The following is a 17158-nucleotide window of genomic DNA, read 5'->3' as shown; positions in this document are numbered from 1 at the left end:
GTCGGAGCTATAAGAATCGTCGTCACCGTATCACATACACGTACACACACACGCGCGCGCGATAGCATAAGAGATGTAATCGAGGACATGCACACATACACGTAAACGTTAGAGTGCGAGCTCGAAATTGTCATCGAAGATCTTTTTCTTTTTCTCATATACACATTGGCCTTCCCAAGCCTTGCCTCTCTCTTCTTTACTCCCGTCTTTTTCTTCTGTTTTTTCTTGCCCCCTCGAAGCAACTGAACTTCATCGCCCATGTTTTCAAACTCATCGCGTCGAGTCTCCGGCAGCACACCTACTCATTTTTTTCTTGCTTCATTTTTATTATCACTCGATTCGAGTTTTAGCACTCTTGTTACTTTTCTTTTACTTCGCTTTCTTTATCTCTCTCTCTATTTTGCTTTTTTATTTCTCGAACGATACGTCGTGATAAATTCGCGTCCGCCAGCGCACGCGTTTTCTTTCCCGTTATTCGGATTATTTAAAGCGCGCGAAAATTTCGCGGAATTTTTAGAAAAACGAAGCGCAATTATACGAGTTCTAGCTTGCTAGCTCGCAAAAGTGCAGCGAAATTCTCGCGCATAATCAACGTGCTCTTTTTGATCGCGAATAATTGCAGTCGTATACACATTGTGAACGGGGTATGGAATTTTCCTTGGCAAATAGCTTGACCTCTAACTCGCGCGCGCGTGTGGTCTGGAATATCATCATCATCATCATCGCGATGATCATCGTCATCACCTTGCGCTCATTTCGAAATTTTTCGAATAACTCCGAGAACACGTGGACGATCCAAAACAACAACAAAGAAAAATAAAAAATTTATATAATAAATACATCAATCGAGATTAGCGCGTTCAAAGTTTGTAGCGTGAAAATGACTCGGTATTTTTTTTTCTCCCTCTCGGTCTTCCGAGCTGCTTTTGCATATTAACACGTAAGCCTGTGCGAGCGCGTCATCTTCGTCTTTTAAATTTTTCAAGCTGCATTAATCCATCGGGGCGTGTGTTTCCTCCCAACGCCGCTGCTGTGCCGCGTGCGCGTGCATTTAATATGCGAGTTAAACCTACATTTCCTCGGGGTTAAGAGGCTCAGAGAGAGAGAGAGAAAGCAGGAGCCAGTCTCGTGTCGATCAAAGCTCAACACAGCACACATATACACACACGCGCGTATACCGAAGCTAAATAGCGCAAGCTCGACCGCAAGTACATACATATACGCTTGTGTATAGGAAAGGAGAGAGAGAGAAAAAAAACGGTAACAGTAAAAAGGAAAAACTAGCGCACGCGTCGAGCATAGGAAAGTAGCAGTGGCAGCAGCGACGCGTGTATACAAATGCGACACATAAGGCAAAAGATTCTATCCATTACTCCTGGCGAACGTTTTTTTTTTAAATCTCTGAATTATTTAAGTATATGCGCCCGCCGCACTGAGACGACCGCTTTTCCCTCTCTCTCTCTAGATACTTTTTACTTCCCCCTCATTTTTATTTTACGGATCATCCGCGTTCATATTTCGTCGATCGGAAATGAAATGGAATTTCATTGTAAGCGGTATGCAAACTCGCCGCGTTACATAGATATACTGCTCGTGAGAGAGACGTGCCCAATACAAAAAAAAGAAAAAAAAATTGCGCGTTGTTGTTTAAAAAAAGGCTTCGACAACCTTCGCCTGCGAGCGCGCAAGCAGTGACAATAATAAAAGCCATTTATGAAAAATTCAGCCGGCTACATTGTTACTGCGTCTCGCGTAATATGCAAAAGCCGTGTTATATGTATATATATTTTTTTTTATTCCATTAAACAAAGAGAAGGACGGATTTCGCACAAAGCTTCATTTGTTCCAATTCCTTGTAAATATAGTAGGTAACGTACACACACACACACACACACAAAATAAATCCGCACGCACGTTATAGGCCTCGATTTAAATGTATACATATAAATATTCATATTCTCCATTCGCCAGGCACTTTTCAAAGCGTATAAAAACACAAAAAAGGGACGGAGAGTGAAAAAATTCGCGAGAAAAAAATCCCCCGCATTTTACATAGATAATAACGAGCACGCGCGTGTGGCCTAGCCCTCTCTCTCTCTTTGTCGGGAGGGCAGTTTTAGCATTTGGGAAACAATAAAACACGGACGCGCGTGCATATATACGAGGTGAAAAGATGCTCGGTACGCTCCGCGCTGGCAGATGCAGTTATACGCTCGTAAAACAAAGCGACGCGCGGTGCGAATCGCGCGCGCGCGCGGCGTTGATGGAATACACACTCACACACACACACGCAGACGCTTTTGCAGCTCGAGGACGACGCACATTGACTCTGTAGGCACTTTATACAGTGTGCTGCACTGTTCCGTCGCCCGTATGATGTTTTCCAATTTCCATATTTTGTGTGCCACCGCCGTCGCCACCGCAGCAGCGGCAGTGTGGCAGCTGCCGTCGTCGTCGACACCGCAGCACAAAACGCGACGCGTAATTCACCGTTTTTTTTTTCTTTTTTAGCCAAACTCCACACGTCGTACTTCGATGAATCATATACTTAGCACTGCAACGACTCAATGCAAAATCACACGCCCGCATATTCACGCAACTACTGCTTATACACATTCGCGCGTATTAATATGTGTACACACGACTCGCGTCCACGCGTAGATACAGCTTTATATTATCGATATTTGAGCGTGAAATTACGTCGCGCGCCGCTATATATACAACGCGGGGGTGCACCTATGCAGGCGGATGCGTATTATCATTCCCGATGCGAAGCGGCGGCAGGACAGCAGCAGCGGCAGCTCAAGCGTACACGGCATTCGTCTCGCTACTCTTCGCGCATACCTAAAAGGGCGCTGTCTGCCATACATTTGACGTATATACATTCGAAACTTCGATGTTCGCGTCGCACGCACGCACGCACGCGTCATGATGCTCGCGCCGAATATATAACGCATTATAATACATTATGGCTGCGGAGACAAAAGTCGACGCGACGAGGGGATGGGTACGTTTGAATCGCGACGGTAATGGTGGATTATACATACCCGCGCTTAATACGCTCGATATAATATTTGCCCGCCAAGTATACTACTACCGCGCGTCGAATGGGGAATTATATACGTATATAATGCAAAGTTTTCGCGCGCCCGCCGTGGAATTGACGCGTGATTATCTTACGCAACTCGCGCGTCGCACGATTTGGCTTCTAATATTTCACACCGTCGATCGCGCGCGTCTGTATAATTATTCGCCCGCCGCCTCGACTGACACGCAGTACACGTAGACATTGACGACGACGACGACGACGACGAAAAAAGTGTCATCCCGCACAAACTAGGTCTCGGTGTATCGATTAATTTAGATTTATATACTTTATCCCTCGCTCTCTCTCTATACCCGACGCTTATAATATGTATGATTTACTGTTGATTTATAAATATGAATCCTCGAGTCAGTCGCGATATGTGCTGCACACACACATACGCTCGCAACTCGCGAATGTATATACATGTTGTGTAATTCGTCGTGGCCTGGTGTACACAACGTACAGCGAGCAATAAATCAATATCGACAAGCTACGACACGTCAATTAATTTTGCACTTTTGCTCGCTCGCGCGCGGCCAACGTGTTTTAATATATACACAAATATAACAGACGTCCGCGTAATTCGTGATGCGTGCGATGATGCAATCGTTCGTTTCTCTACACGACCGTTGTATTGTGTTACATCCGCGGTACGACGGACGAATTTTTTTTTTTTTTTTTTTTACGCGAACCACACGTTATTATAGTTATGCGAGTGGATAATGGCCGTTAATGCTTAATGGTACGGACCCGTTAGACACCATCCATTGTTTATATAATATCTAAACGAGCAGTAGTGATCCCTCCGCGCGATGAACCGGTAATCCTTTAATAATACAAACACCAAATCTAAGATAACGTCATCAACGCGATTCGCTGTTTCTATTATTTATACGATTTTACTTCTGTCCGTTCGTTCGATGTGAAAAAAAAGAAAAATAAGAAATATACGTCACCACGAGTGCTTCATCAAAATCCGCAATATATAAAGAGGATCAAATATTTACGCGCGTCCACGGGGTGGGCTAAGGTGGCAAATATTTGTTCTATATACACACGCACGCACGTTATATACGGTTATAATATTCGAGCAAGATAAATATTTCGAGCGAAAGGCAATATTTTGACTAAAAGCTACTGCTTCTGCCGCTGCTGTCCCCGTCTTGTCCTCCCTCTTTCACAAAACCTCGTGTTTAATGTCTTTTACCTTTCGCCATCATGAACTCTATCGCGCGACGGAATATGCAGCATACACACACACGATATACATAGATACAATCCCACATTGGCACATTGGCGCACAAGGTCTCGTGTGCGAATCGTACGAGTCATCGCGACGTCGTCGTCGTCGAGTTTATATACTGCACATAATCTCCCTCCACCCACCCACACCCCGTCGTTCTCTTCGACTCTTCGATTTCTCGCGGCTATAAGGGTAAACTCGTCTTATACTGTCTATAATAAAGCTCGATATCTCGCGGATAATAAAACCACGTGTGTATAGAGCACAACCAGCCGCGTACATCGTATAGTACACGATCAGTGACAGCGAGTTTTGATCGCGAGCACGCGCTGCCATTAAAACGAGACGCACAAAGGCCACGAATTCGTCAAGCTCGTGTACGCGTAGTACAGTAGAGTAGATAGGTAGCTCTCGCGCGCCCGATGTGACTCTTCTTTACGGCGCTTCGAAAGCGCGCGAAAACTCCCGTTAAAACACTTATACGTGTTACACAGTCGCGGAGTCTATTTTGCATACGTATACGTGTGCAACGGGAGGTTATACGTCTTTGTATGTGAGTGTGTGTGTGTGTGTGCTGCGGGAGGCGGCGGCATTCGGCTCGATAAATTTTAATCGATGAGCGCGCATATACACACACGTACTCGCGCACACACGGATAATGCATCATCGCCTATGCTCGACTGGCAGAAAATTTTTCAATCGTTCGTACACACATATAACGCCACACACGTTGTTAGAGAGAGAGCAGCTCGCGGCCCGGCCCGAGTATACACGCTTCCGAGCACACTTCGTTTTATGATTTAGTTAGGAGGTCGCGCAAATAATTTTTCACTCTTGGAATATCCGCGCTCACACAAACGCATACACACATGCGGGAGGTGACGACGATTATTACACGTACACACGTATTAAAAACACAGACAATACCGTACACGTATATTTTAGCATTTCCAAGAGGAACGTATAAATGTGCATTGCTCTTTTTGTTTTATTTACTGGCTAAGCGCGTTTACACTTTAATTGCGAGCCGTTTTTCGCCCGGGCCGCGCGAGCTTTCAGTCGTCGTTTCTCCTTTCATTTCCTTTCTTCGTTTTTTTTCTACTTCGCTTCAAGGATCTATAAATAGAGCTATTGTGACTGGCGCAAGAAGGGATTATGGATCGTAAGTACTAATAATTACCAGATGACTTGTTTTTTTTTTTTTTTTCGTTACTCATTTTGAAAGGGAACACGTTCGAGGCGAGGGTTTTTTTCGTCGCGCTTCGTACAGTATAACAAATACTCGCGCCCGCGCGAGAATGAAAATAATAACGCGGGTAAACGAGATACGCTGGGTTTTAAGTAGTATAAGGCCGAGTCCGTCAGACGATATAATGGCCCAAGGAGAACGAAGAAGAAAGAAAGAGTGAGAGTTGTGGAGCCACGCCTCTCGTTCAAATACATACGATATGGAACTCGTGGGATGACTTTTTTTTCTCTTTCTCTTTTTATTTCGAAAAGCAAGAAGAAAAAAACCAATCGCGTATTATCTCGGACGCGCGCGGGACGATGTAATTTTTCAATGCGATCGATCTTTTCACGGTCCGTTCCTCCTTTTTTTTTTTTTTTTTTTTTTTAAGAAAATAAAATTAGTAGCATCGATGCGCGCTCCGTTGAACGAGAAAATATGAAAAGGATATTATTTTTTTTTCGTCCAACCAACCCCCAAAGTAAGCTTTGCGAAAAGATTATTTTTCCAAGAAAGAAGTGTAAGGCGCGCGCGCGCGTTCGAAGACCAATACCGAAAGTAAAAGGCGCGCGAGCAAAAACTTTCACGCGCAGCGGCAAAAAAGAACAGGGAAAAAAATTAAAGAATGAAAAAAATTTACCCGAGCGCAGCTGTATATACAGAGGCCTCGTAATACGCGATAAAGAAAGGGGTCGAAAGTTTCATATAAGTTGAGGAATTTGTTAAATTGTTAACAAACTTGTATATGTGTTTGTAGCGGTAGTAATATCGACATTTTCAGGCGCGCGCGCGGTAAAAGGTTTTGTGTATATAGCACCTCGAATGCTACATAAAGTATACTTTTAGTTAACACGTTTTTACTGACTACGAGGCGTGATGTATATAACACGTGTACGATAAATAAAGTATGAAGGATTATTTCCCCAAGTTTTGCCACCCTCAAGAAGAGGATAGAGAAACTTTCTTGGGGCTAGGCTCTTAAAAGACACGCGGCCGCGCGTCTGGAAGAGAGACATTTTCGTCTTTTCCTCTTTCTTTTTTTTTAAGTCGCAAAAATACGACTAATTCGTTATAATTTTCTAGAAAACAAGTTTTGTGTATTACACTGAAACGGACTCGAGCGAGCCGAAGATTTACAGCGCTCGTTTATTGTTGATGAATATTTACACGATTATATGCACTACTCGCTCGCGGCCCCAAAGTTTTATCATCGTTTCTTTTTTCGACAATTAATTATCAAACTTTATAATGTTTTTTTTTGTTTTAGTTGTTATTACAGACTTGACCCGCGCGCGCGCGCGCGCCACTCCTCGAGAGAGCAGCTCTCCTCTCTTTTGCATAATTCATACCGTCTCATTAAAAAAACATGCTTAATTATCGCGATAATAATAACGCGTTATATTTCTAAGTGGAACTGGAGCATTAGCTCGTCCACCTCCACCACCCCGGGTCTCGAGAGCATTAAACATATTTAATAATTAATCAAAAGGATTATACGATTTTTCGATATATACCGCGCGCCCGCGCTCGTGACTTTATTTAACTAAACTCGACCCCGAGACGACGACGCGGAGGAGACGATGTTCGGAGCTCGACGGCAGCAGCAGCTTTGTTAAGAAATTTATCGACTTTGCGCGTATAAGGAAGGAAGGAAGAAGATTCTCTATCCTCTATTTGCTGCTGCTGCTGCGGAGCTATAACAATATGCGCCTCTCTTTTGCGCTCGGTGCACAGCCCAAAGGCGCGCGCATTAATGAAGATATTAATTAATTATTATTCGTGCGATGAACTTTGACCCGTTCGCGCGCATATAATATAATACGTATAGGTACGTGCGTGCGTGTGTGTGTGTATTCACCTGCACGGGAGGCTTATTAATAGAAGCTATTAGCAACTCCCCGCTGAGTTCCTTACGTAATAAATCTATGTGTGTACGTTGTAGGGCCGATTTCTGCTCTCTCGTGTAGATTCGATCCCTATTTAACATTGTGTATAAACGCAATCGCCTTATCGATGCACAAAAATATGCAATTTATTGCTTGCATTACAGCGAAGGAGACGAACCGTACACGAGATAAAACTTAATAAAAAAAAAAGGGTGGAAGAAGGAGTCGAGCGGCGAATATTGGCCCGCGACGGGCAAAAAAAAAAGAGAGAAAGAAGAAGAAGAAGGAGAGAAGAAAGTTTTGCGCTAGTGCCGCTGCCGGCGCTGAACTGGAAAAAAAAATTTTTTTTAGGTGGAAAAGTTCTTTTGTACGAGGTTATTATACCGCTGGATATAATTGGATGGGCACTCGAATGTTTACCGAGTCGCGAGCGAGACAGAGACTTTTCTCTCTCTTTCTTTCTCTCTTTTTATTTGGGTAGAGCGAGAGGCGAGGCTTTGTATATATAGTTGGATGCGATAGCGGCACACGTGTCTGCGCGTTTCACAAACAATTGCCGCAGCCGCCGCCCCCGAAATTGCAGCCGCCGACGTTAAATGACAAATGAGCAACATTACGATCCGTTAATACGAGCTGCTGTTGTACACGCCCGCGGCTGTATTACCGCACGCGGGGGAGGTCTATAAAATTAAGAATACGCAAAGCTGCTCGACTTTGTAGTAGTATAATCCAGTCCCGAATAAAAAGTAAAAAAAAAGAAGAGGAAAACCGCATTAACCGCTCGCTTCGGTACTTAAACGCGATACGAGGCCAGGGCAATAAAACGCCCGAAAAAGCGAGGGGACGCTTAGAGGGTAGAACAATAAAAGCATAAATAATACTGCGCGCGCGACGGATTCCCACGCGGCGGCGGCGGCGGCGGCGTTTATATGTACATAAGTGCCTATAACCTGCCTGTATAATGTGTGTGTGTGCATGCCCGCCGATTAACGTTCGATCCGACGAACTTTTTGACTCGATTGGCTGATCGCGTTGGTGGTAGTAGTAGCTCTCCCGTGTGTACAGCTTGCACATTTAATATCGTGAAAGTTTGGGTGGATGGGCGATTAACTCGAGGCACACGGGCTACGTAGTGGGTATTAGAAGGCAAAACGTTTTACTATACACACACAGACACACGAAGTTGTTAAAAAGCGATGAAGAAATCGAGATATTTCTACTTCGGGTACTTTTATGCCGGCCGTATTTCAAGCATCGAAATTTACCACCGACGACGCTCTTTGTGCAGCGCGTCGCGGCGCCCTTTCGGAAAAACGCGCGGAGTACGGGTAATAAAAGTTTTTTTTTGCGACGTTTTTCGAGAAAAAAATACGGGCATAAATGGACGCGGACGCATTTTTTGGGATCGAACCTTCGGTATAGTAGTGGCATAAGAATTTTATTCCGTAAAAATTGCGCGACCTCTCTCTTCGGCTCTTAATGGCGACGTAAAAAACTCGAGAGAGAGAGAGGTAACTTTTGAAATTTTTATGTAATAAAAAATTCATCAAATGGTTATTTTCTTTTTTTCGGGGGAAGGTGGAGTATATTTTTTAAAAGAAGGATCTCGTCGAGAGGTACGGGGAAAGATTTTAATAAATATTCAGGATCCCATTTACGAGGGTACAAAAACACATCGTCGTCGTCGCGTGTCCGAGAGAGAAATGTGAATTTGACAACGGTGACAATGAATCGGTCGGCATGAATTTATAACCGCGACGGAATTATACCTACTCTCATAAAAATACGCGTATGGAGCACGCCAACGTTGCAGGTATTCAATGACGATGGTCGCCAGTGTCCAGTCCACCTCCCCCGTATTTAAACGCGCGACTATTTAAAAGGATATTTTAACCCAGTTTATGCATTAAGAGAAAATTGATGAAAGCTTATATTTGCCCGCGCACGTGTGGGACTCTGGCCGCATGTAACGCACGGGGCAATATGAAAGTTATTTAATTTTGAACTTTTAATGAAACTTTACGCGAGAGCGCAGCGCAGCGCTACTACCGCCTCTAGCTATATATCCTAGTGTACCTATGTGTGTACTGCCTCTCTCTCCCATGCATGGTATGGCCCGTTGATTACGAATATTTTGCAAAAGAGAGAGAGCAACTTTTTTATACAACTCGAGGCACCACTACACGTATACATTGTTGGGAGAGAGCAAAAAATTCCGGCACAGCACCCGCTATAGGCGACGATCGTCATCGAAAAGCGTACGAAAAAAAAGAGTACCAACGACAGAAACAAAAAAGTTATAGGCGAGATCGATGAATCATCGTTAAAAAGTCGCGCAGCAAAACGAAAAGTCGTGTACATCCCGCAGCAGCAGCACCGAGAGTATATGTAAATAATCAATCCAATCAAGCTTTTCATATCTCGCGCGCGTGTTTGGCGTGTGCGTGTTCCGCGGGAGTAGCACTGCAGCGGCAGCAGCGTACTGCACTATAACTACCACTGCAGGCGCACAGACCGCGAAACCTGACGTAACGTAATTAAATTTCCCACCGGGGTAACTGACTTCTTTTCTTTCTTTTTTTTTTGCTACTGCTGCTGCTGCCGCTACCACCACACCGTCGATTACGCCAATTTACCTCCAGCCCCGCGGAGTATAACAACCCGAGCATTTTTCTCGTTCTCTTTTTCTTTTTTGCTCCTGTATACTTTTTTTTCTCCTCGTATTTATAATATACACACACACAATAGCATTGCGTAATTCCAAAGGCACGAATGCCCATTGCGCGATAAGCAGGCCGCGCGCGAGCTAGCCCTTTTCTCGGCCAGCTCCGTTATTTTTCATCTTATTTCAATTTCCCCGGGGAAGATCCGGTCGGCACACATACGCACACGTTTAAACGCTGCGGAAAATCGCTTAGACCATTTCTAACTCGTCGAGAGTTTATACGAATGTACGGCATACGTACGTATATCCACGAATGCAATTATTTTTTTCTGAATAAAGCCGCGAGTCGATTCTTTTTTTTTTTCAATAACGCAGCGTTCGCAAATCGAAGTTGTAATCAGAGTATACATAGCCGTCGTACTCGATGGAAAAATGTTTTGCTTTGTCGTGAAAAATTATTCTTCCGATTGTCGCGCGGGAGAGCGTGAAGATTAAAAAAAACAACAACAACGAGCAAGAAGAAGGGCGTCAAGCCGAGCGCGCTCGCTAGCATTGTTTTTTTCAATAAACGCGATATTGCACAATGGAGAAAAAAAAAGTCTCGAAACGCGAAAAGAACAAGGAAAAAAATATCAATAAGATACATACCATTTAAAAGGAACTCGAAGCGCGAAGATGAAGATTATTCGAATGCGCATAATGAATATGAGAGAATTTCGCGAAGGTTAAAGCCTATATATTTGCGGCTACAAGAAGCTGCGGCGAAGGAATGCCAAGTACGCTCCGCTCTCCGTCGCGCGAGCGTTACATTTTCCAGAGCTTCTTCCTTTTTTTTTTTCTTTTTTTTTGATTTCGTCCGCAATTGAATATCGTCGATCCTTGCGTCGCGGGAAAAGTTCGCCTCGCTTAAATCTCGATTGATTAATTATAATGTCACTCACGGGTCAGAGGGATGCAAATAATAGCGCGCCCCAAGAATATCGCATAAACTTAATAGGTACAAGTTTTGGTCCCCGCCCTTAATACTCGCAAGAGAGAGAGAGAGAGAGAGAGAGAGAGAGAGAAATGAGAAGATCGGGATATAGCGTCACGACGAGCGCGCGCGGGTTAGAGATGATGAATGAATTTTATGCAAGTCATAATAGCTCTATGATCCCTTATTTAAGTTACGAGCATCGTCATACACACGCACACACCCACACTCACCCACACACACATACAGCGTCGAAGTTTAAGATAATTTCTCTCCGCTCCATGCGGCGCCCGTTTCGATTCGCGCGCTCACATAATATAATAATATATCTGTATCGATGGAAGTAATTACTGCCAGAGACATTTTATATACGCGACGCTTTGGCTTGACACAATCGGGCTTCCGATTAAAAGTTGCCCATCTCTCGCCCTGCGCCCCCGCCCCCCGAAGGATGTTAAATCGCTTCGAAAACTCGCGCTAATTATCCTTCGACGAGATATAATCATAAAGTTGTTGGATTTTATATGCATTAACGTTTGCAGTATATATAATACATCTGCGTCTATGTTGGGGAAGAAAAAAAAATAAATGCCACGCGTCGCGTACGTATATCTGGTAAGTTTCGCGTATATTAACCACCACCACCGCCGCTGCCACCGCTGCCAGTACCGCTGCCACTGCTGTGTAGTGTCTACTTAACCTTAATTGTGGCCCATCGGAAAAGGAAAACCCACTCCGTGATGAAATTTCATTTGCCCTCGCTACTCCGCTTCTCTATATATCTCCCAGCCTATGCGCACACCTTCTTCTACGTCTACCCCATGTACATCATTGCCGCCTGTGCACACTGCAGTTAGGAAAAAAAAAAATAAAAAATAAAATAAATGAAAAGAAAAAGATAAGACTCAAGGAAGCGTAAGGATAATTTTTTTTTAAGTTTGTTTTCTCGTCTTTCCGATGACCGACTTGCGAATGAATATTTCATCCACGCGGTAGCAACCAAAAGAAGTTGAGACACACACACACACGTACACACTGTATGCAGTAGCAGAAGCGGCAGCCGCGGTGACGGCAACGACGTGGCGGTGCAGTGGGCAGGAAGAGGAGTAAACTGAAATAAGCTATTAATTATTCATGGAAGCTATAAATGAGTTACCATCGCATCGCGCGGCCCTCGTTGCGCGCGTCTCTCTCATTGTACACATGACGCTTCGTACTCTTAATGAGAAAAGACGAGTTCTTTATTTAATCCCCCCCTTAACACCCCCTTCCCGCAGCTGACATTCGCAGCAAAACGTAATTTTTATAGGAAAGAAATCAGGAAGTAATAATAATAATAAAAAAAAAGTTTGATAAAATTTGTGCTCGCTATAAAATATTTATATTCTATGAATAATAATAGTAATCGAAAAAGCATAATCAATGAGATCGAGATTTGTACTTACAGGCTTTGTGACAAAAATTTCGACAGCGCGAGCTTGCTGATGCGATTATTCTTGAGGCCGTCGAGCACGGCCGAGGCCGACGACGCCGCGACGTCCATGGCTTTTTTCTTCGCTTGCGAGCGTGTGTGTGTGCGTCTGTCTGTGTTGCTGATGCGGCGCCTCGCTTTGACCGCTTACTTTATCGGTGAAATTATCCTTCGCGACTGGAAGGATTTTTCTTCTGCGTCGTCGTCTTCTTCTTTTTCTTCGTATTTCCTCGTTTTTTTTATTATCACGAATTTAAGTGCCTCTTGACGTTGGCGAACACTTTTTCATGATTCGGCTCGATTTTTTTATCGCAATCATCTTTCAGCGATCGCAGTCGGCGTCATCTTTGTGTCTTGTTTATTTATATATTTTCTTCTTGTTTTTTGGAAAGCACGTTGGCGATGTTGTATATATCGTAATAATTTATAATTCTACGTTTTTTTCTTCCTACTTGTGTGTATATCAAATGTTTTATATTTTTTGCTTCGGTTTTTCGGTTGTTGTTCGTCGTCTTTTTTTATTTTCTTTACAAGAAATAAAAGCAGGTAAAAAGCCGTATTTTTAATTATTTATATCGTAAACTTGCTATATAATATTTATATAGAAGCAACGGCGTTTATCTTCGTCTATTATATTTTCTATACGTTATTATTATAATATTTTTTTTTCACTTTTGTTAGAATCGTTGTTCAATGGTTGAGCGATGTTTCTTCGTCTTTACGTCTATAGCACACGTACATGTAATTATACTTCTTAGGAGTTTATTCTTAAAATTTACACGTGCAACTGTGTTCCACTTTTATTTCTCCTTCTTGCTTTATTATTATTATTTATTTATTTATAATTATATATTATAAAAACAAAGTGTGTAATTTTTCAACCTGGTATGATCAATTATATGTAGGCCTTTGGAAACTCTATGCTTTGTTACCCCTCGCTTACGATATACAATGTGATCAACTTCTAAAGTACTTAATAATACAACAAATGCGTATCAATGGATATGCTCTATAGACCTTTTATAATTTTTTTTCCCTCTATAATTTTTTTTCTCTTTTCGTTATATACTGTGGCGTAAATCCGGTACAATGTTGTCTCGGTGGTTTTTTTTCTATGAATTTTTTTTCTTTTTTATATTCAATAAAGTGGTATACAACGATGATCAAAAATTGTTATTACGCAGCAGCATATATCAACGACGAACGAATCTTAAATTTTTTGTTGAAATCCCTTTTGTTGAAAATTCGCTCTCTCTTTCTTCTTTTAACGATTCGACAAATGTATAATATATTATCGTATATAATAACGTTACAATTTAATTTACACTAGACAATAATATTCCCCAACTTGGCGCAATATTAAATAATCACAACAACGTCGTTGCAACGCACGTCGTCTGTATATATAGGTGTGTGTGTGTGTTCTTGCGACGAGGCCCACCACGACGATGTGCACCGTATGTGTGTTTGTTATAAATTCTTCTTTCTAACGACGTCCACACACACGCGCACCCACTGTCACACACATTTATATATACAAAGGCGAGCAAAAAAAGACACTCTCGAGGCGTGTACGTGTGTATCTTCCTTTTTCCTTATTCTTTTTTTGCTTCTTTCCGTTCTTCCTTCCTTCTTATTTTTTTACGAGCGAGCGAGAAAAGGGCAGAGCGAGAAGCGAGAAGAGACAGACAGAAGAAAACAGACAGTTTATTTTTTCTTCGGGTTATTGCGATATATACGTATACATATAGAGAGAGCGAGAGACACGGAACGAGAGATGGAGCCTTCGATAGAAAACTCTTGCCGTCTCCTCGTTCTCGCAGTTACTTTTTTGTTCTTCCTCTTGTTCTTCTTCCGTGTGTTACGTATATCTTTTTTTTTTGTTTTATTATTATTATATATATACGTATATAGCAGTGATGTATAGCACTACGAGGGCAGGAGAAGCTTGACAATCATCATCTTCGACGGCGTCGTCGTAGTAGTTGTCGTCCCGCTGCTGCTGCTGCTTCTGCTAATACGACTCTCGCTTTGCCACTTTCTTTTGCGATCATCGTCCAGTAGTACTACGGCCGTCTCGTCGCTCGTCATGTCATCATCGTTGCTGTCTCGCGATGACGTTCATCTCGTCGACAACTTGGTCGTCGTAGTCGTCGTTATCATCCTCGTCTTCGTCGTCATCGTCGCTTTACATTATATACACACACACAAACGCACCGATTAAAGGAAACAAGGGAAATGAAACTGGAGTGTAATTCGGAGTCGTTTATCGTTGTAGCACCAGTAAGAGGGAATCACATGTACGATTGCACGCGCACGTTAAAACACACCGAGTATTATTATCGCTATCTCTCTCTCACTAGACTACTGTAAAACAGGGGGAAGTGAGTAATTGAACGGCACACACTCGTTTCGTTATTTCTTTTTACAAAGTAAAAACGGAAATGTATGTATTATATACAACACGAGACGAAGACAGAGAGAGAGAGAGAGAAAGAGAGGAGAGAAAGAGGGACTACACACAGCACGAGCACAACACCACTTTTGTTTTTGTTTCAATATATAGAAAGGTATATAGGGGTAGGGCACAACGCACACACGTGCCACGTAAACCCGCGGAGCACAATTAGACCTTCTTTTCTTCTACACTGTACGACGGTCGGCGAGGCACTGTTGTCCCCCCGCGCGTCCGCACTCGCGTACAACTCTCTCTCGCAGCAGTAGCAGCGTAGCAGCATACATACATACACACGCGCCAGCAGCAGCAGCAGCAGCGCTGCTCAACCAGCAGGAGAGAGAGAGAGAGTTGAAGAGCGAGAGAGACGAGGCGATATATATCTCTACACACAAGTCGAGTGCGCAATCGCCCGCTACATCGATATCCCCCAACAAGCACAACCAACCACCCGGCTCCTGGCTTTGTCTGTGTGCACGTTTATATGTGTATAAAGTGTATGTCTGCGTGTATACGTCGTAGCGCGCCAAATACGCGCGCGGAAAAGATCTATAGAAGGACGCCGCACACTAGACGGTGGCCGCACACGTAAGGAGCTTTCCCCGAGCTTTCCGTTTTCTTCGAGCTCGAGATTTTTGGAAATTTTATTTTTTTCGGTTTTTCCTTTTGTTGTCTCGTTCGAACATATACAAAGGGGGGGTTGTGGGTATTTTTACGATGATCCGTGGCAGGCACGAACTCCAGATACGTACGTGCGTGTATACAACAGCTGACCTAGTGTGCTGCAGCGACGGCTAGAGCTTTCGGGCTAAAGGTACTCTCTCTGCTGCGCCGAAGCACGACCTCAGCGATTCAGTGCGCGGGCGCGAAAGGTGAGAGACGAATGTATATATAGTACTAGTTATACACACTCGCGCGCATGGCTTACACACACACACACAGACACACATTCGGGGTGCAAGAGTCTACGTGCTATTACCCAAAAGGGTGGAAAAGTAGGAGGAATATAACGAGCAAACGAGAAAGAATATGCGCGCGAAGGAGAAGGGAGAGATATACGTTGTATATATGTGTGTGTAAGCCGACGCTGCTGCTTCTGCTGCTTCGGTTGCTGTTGCTGCCGTCGTCGTCGTCGTCGTTGATGCGAGAAAGAAGTTGTGTTTTGACGGCGAGCTCCGTATGATGATAATAAAGAGGCGAGAATGATGCAAATTTTTTTTGATGCGGTGTGGTTGTGCCACTGAAAACAGATTCGATTACGGACGCGGATCTTTTTCCGCTCTGTACGAGGGGGAGGTTGAGAAAAATACAGATGAAGAATCTCGCGACGTGGGTACACATCGATCTTTTTCCAAGTACAGCCCGCCCCCACCCTCCATAATCGAATGATAAAAATAAATCTCGCGATCTCGGAGCTCTTCCTATATCTTCGTCATCTCATAGCGTAAACTCATCGTGTTGGTGGACAACCACCCCGCATATAACCGAGCTTATAAACAACGTCGCTCGCACGAAACAAACACGAGTCATCTTTCATTCTCGGCGTGTATAACGTTGTATATATTTGAAAGCTGTTTGTGCTATATATGATACAGTATATACACCGCGTGTGTGCGAGAAGCAATAGTCCTCACACAAAAGTCAGGCAGGGGCGGCGGCAGGGATGAAGAGCAAGAGGAGGAAGAGGTGGAGGAGGAGGAGGAGGGTAGCAGCAGCAGCAGCAGAGGAAAGCGTCGGCGAAAATCGGCCACCCGAAACCTTGACATCTGCTCGCGTGCTTGTGTGTATATACAAGCATATATATTCGTATATAATACGTATGTCTGTATATGTGCCTGAACACACGAGTATAGGCCAGAAGGCGAAATCCCCGAAAACGACAGCAGCTGACGCGCGAGCAGCAGCAGCAGCAGTATACGATGCGGTGGTGGTGGCCGGAGATCGAGCAGCAGCAGCAGCCCGTCGTCTAAGATTACGCCAAAACTAAACTGGGCACAAACTAACTTTGCTCGAAATTTGCGCACAAATCGGGTGACAGAAACTTTATTCACCTCGTGTGCTGCGGCGCGTTACACTTCTTCCCTACAACTACTTCCTCGCGCTCTTATACGGATGATTAATTCAGGAGAAGTTGGCGGTGGTGGACCGA

The 17158-nt window shown here is 43.7% G+C and overlaps 1 protein-coding gene across 9 annotated transcripts in view; it reads right to left on the bottom strand.

Moving 5' to 3' along the window:
* Nucleotides 1-17158, bottom strand: part of LOC106653407 (synaptotagmin-7) — a 165407-nt gene that overhangs the window by 44377 nt on the left and 103872 nt on the right. For 4 of the 9 annotated variants that reach the window (XM_014372827.2, XM_023457990.1, XM_014372828.2 and 1 more), the window contains exon 1: nt 12529-14129. The exons of 4 other annotated variants lie outside the window; for them this stretch is intronic. In XM_014372827.2, the coding sequence (XP_014228313.1) occupies nt 12529-12626 (98 nt within the window). In that variant the 5' untranslated portion in view covers nt 12627-14129. Of the gene's footprint in view, nt 1-12528; nt 14130-17158 lie in introns of those variants that run through there. One more of the 9 variants, XM_014372829.2, reaches the window with a different exon arrangement.

Source organism: Trichogramma pretiosum, unplaced genomic scaffold (genome assembly GCF_000599845.2).
Source record: "Trichogramma pretiosum strain Unisexual culture from Peru unplaced genomic scaffold, Tpre_2.0 scaffold35, whole genome shotgun sequence".
In the NCBI taxonomy this organism is placed as follows: domain Eukaryota; kingdom Metazoa; phylum Arthropoda; class Insecta; order Hymenoptera; family Trichogrammatidae; genus Trichogramma; species Trichogramma pretiosum.
This window is presented reverse-complemented; position numbering and strand designations above follow the sequence as displayed.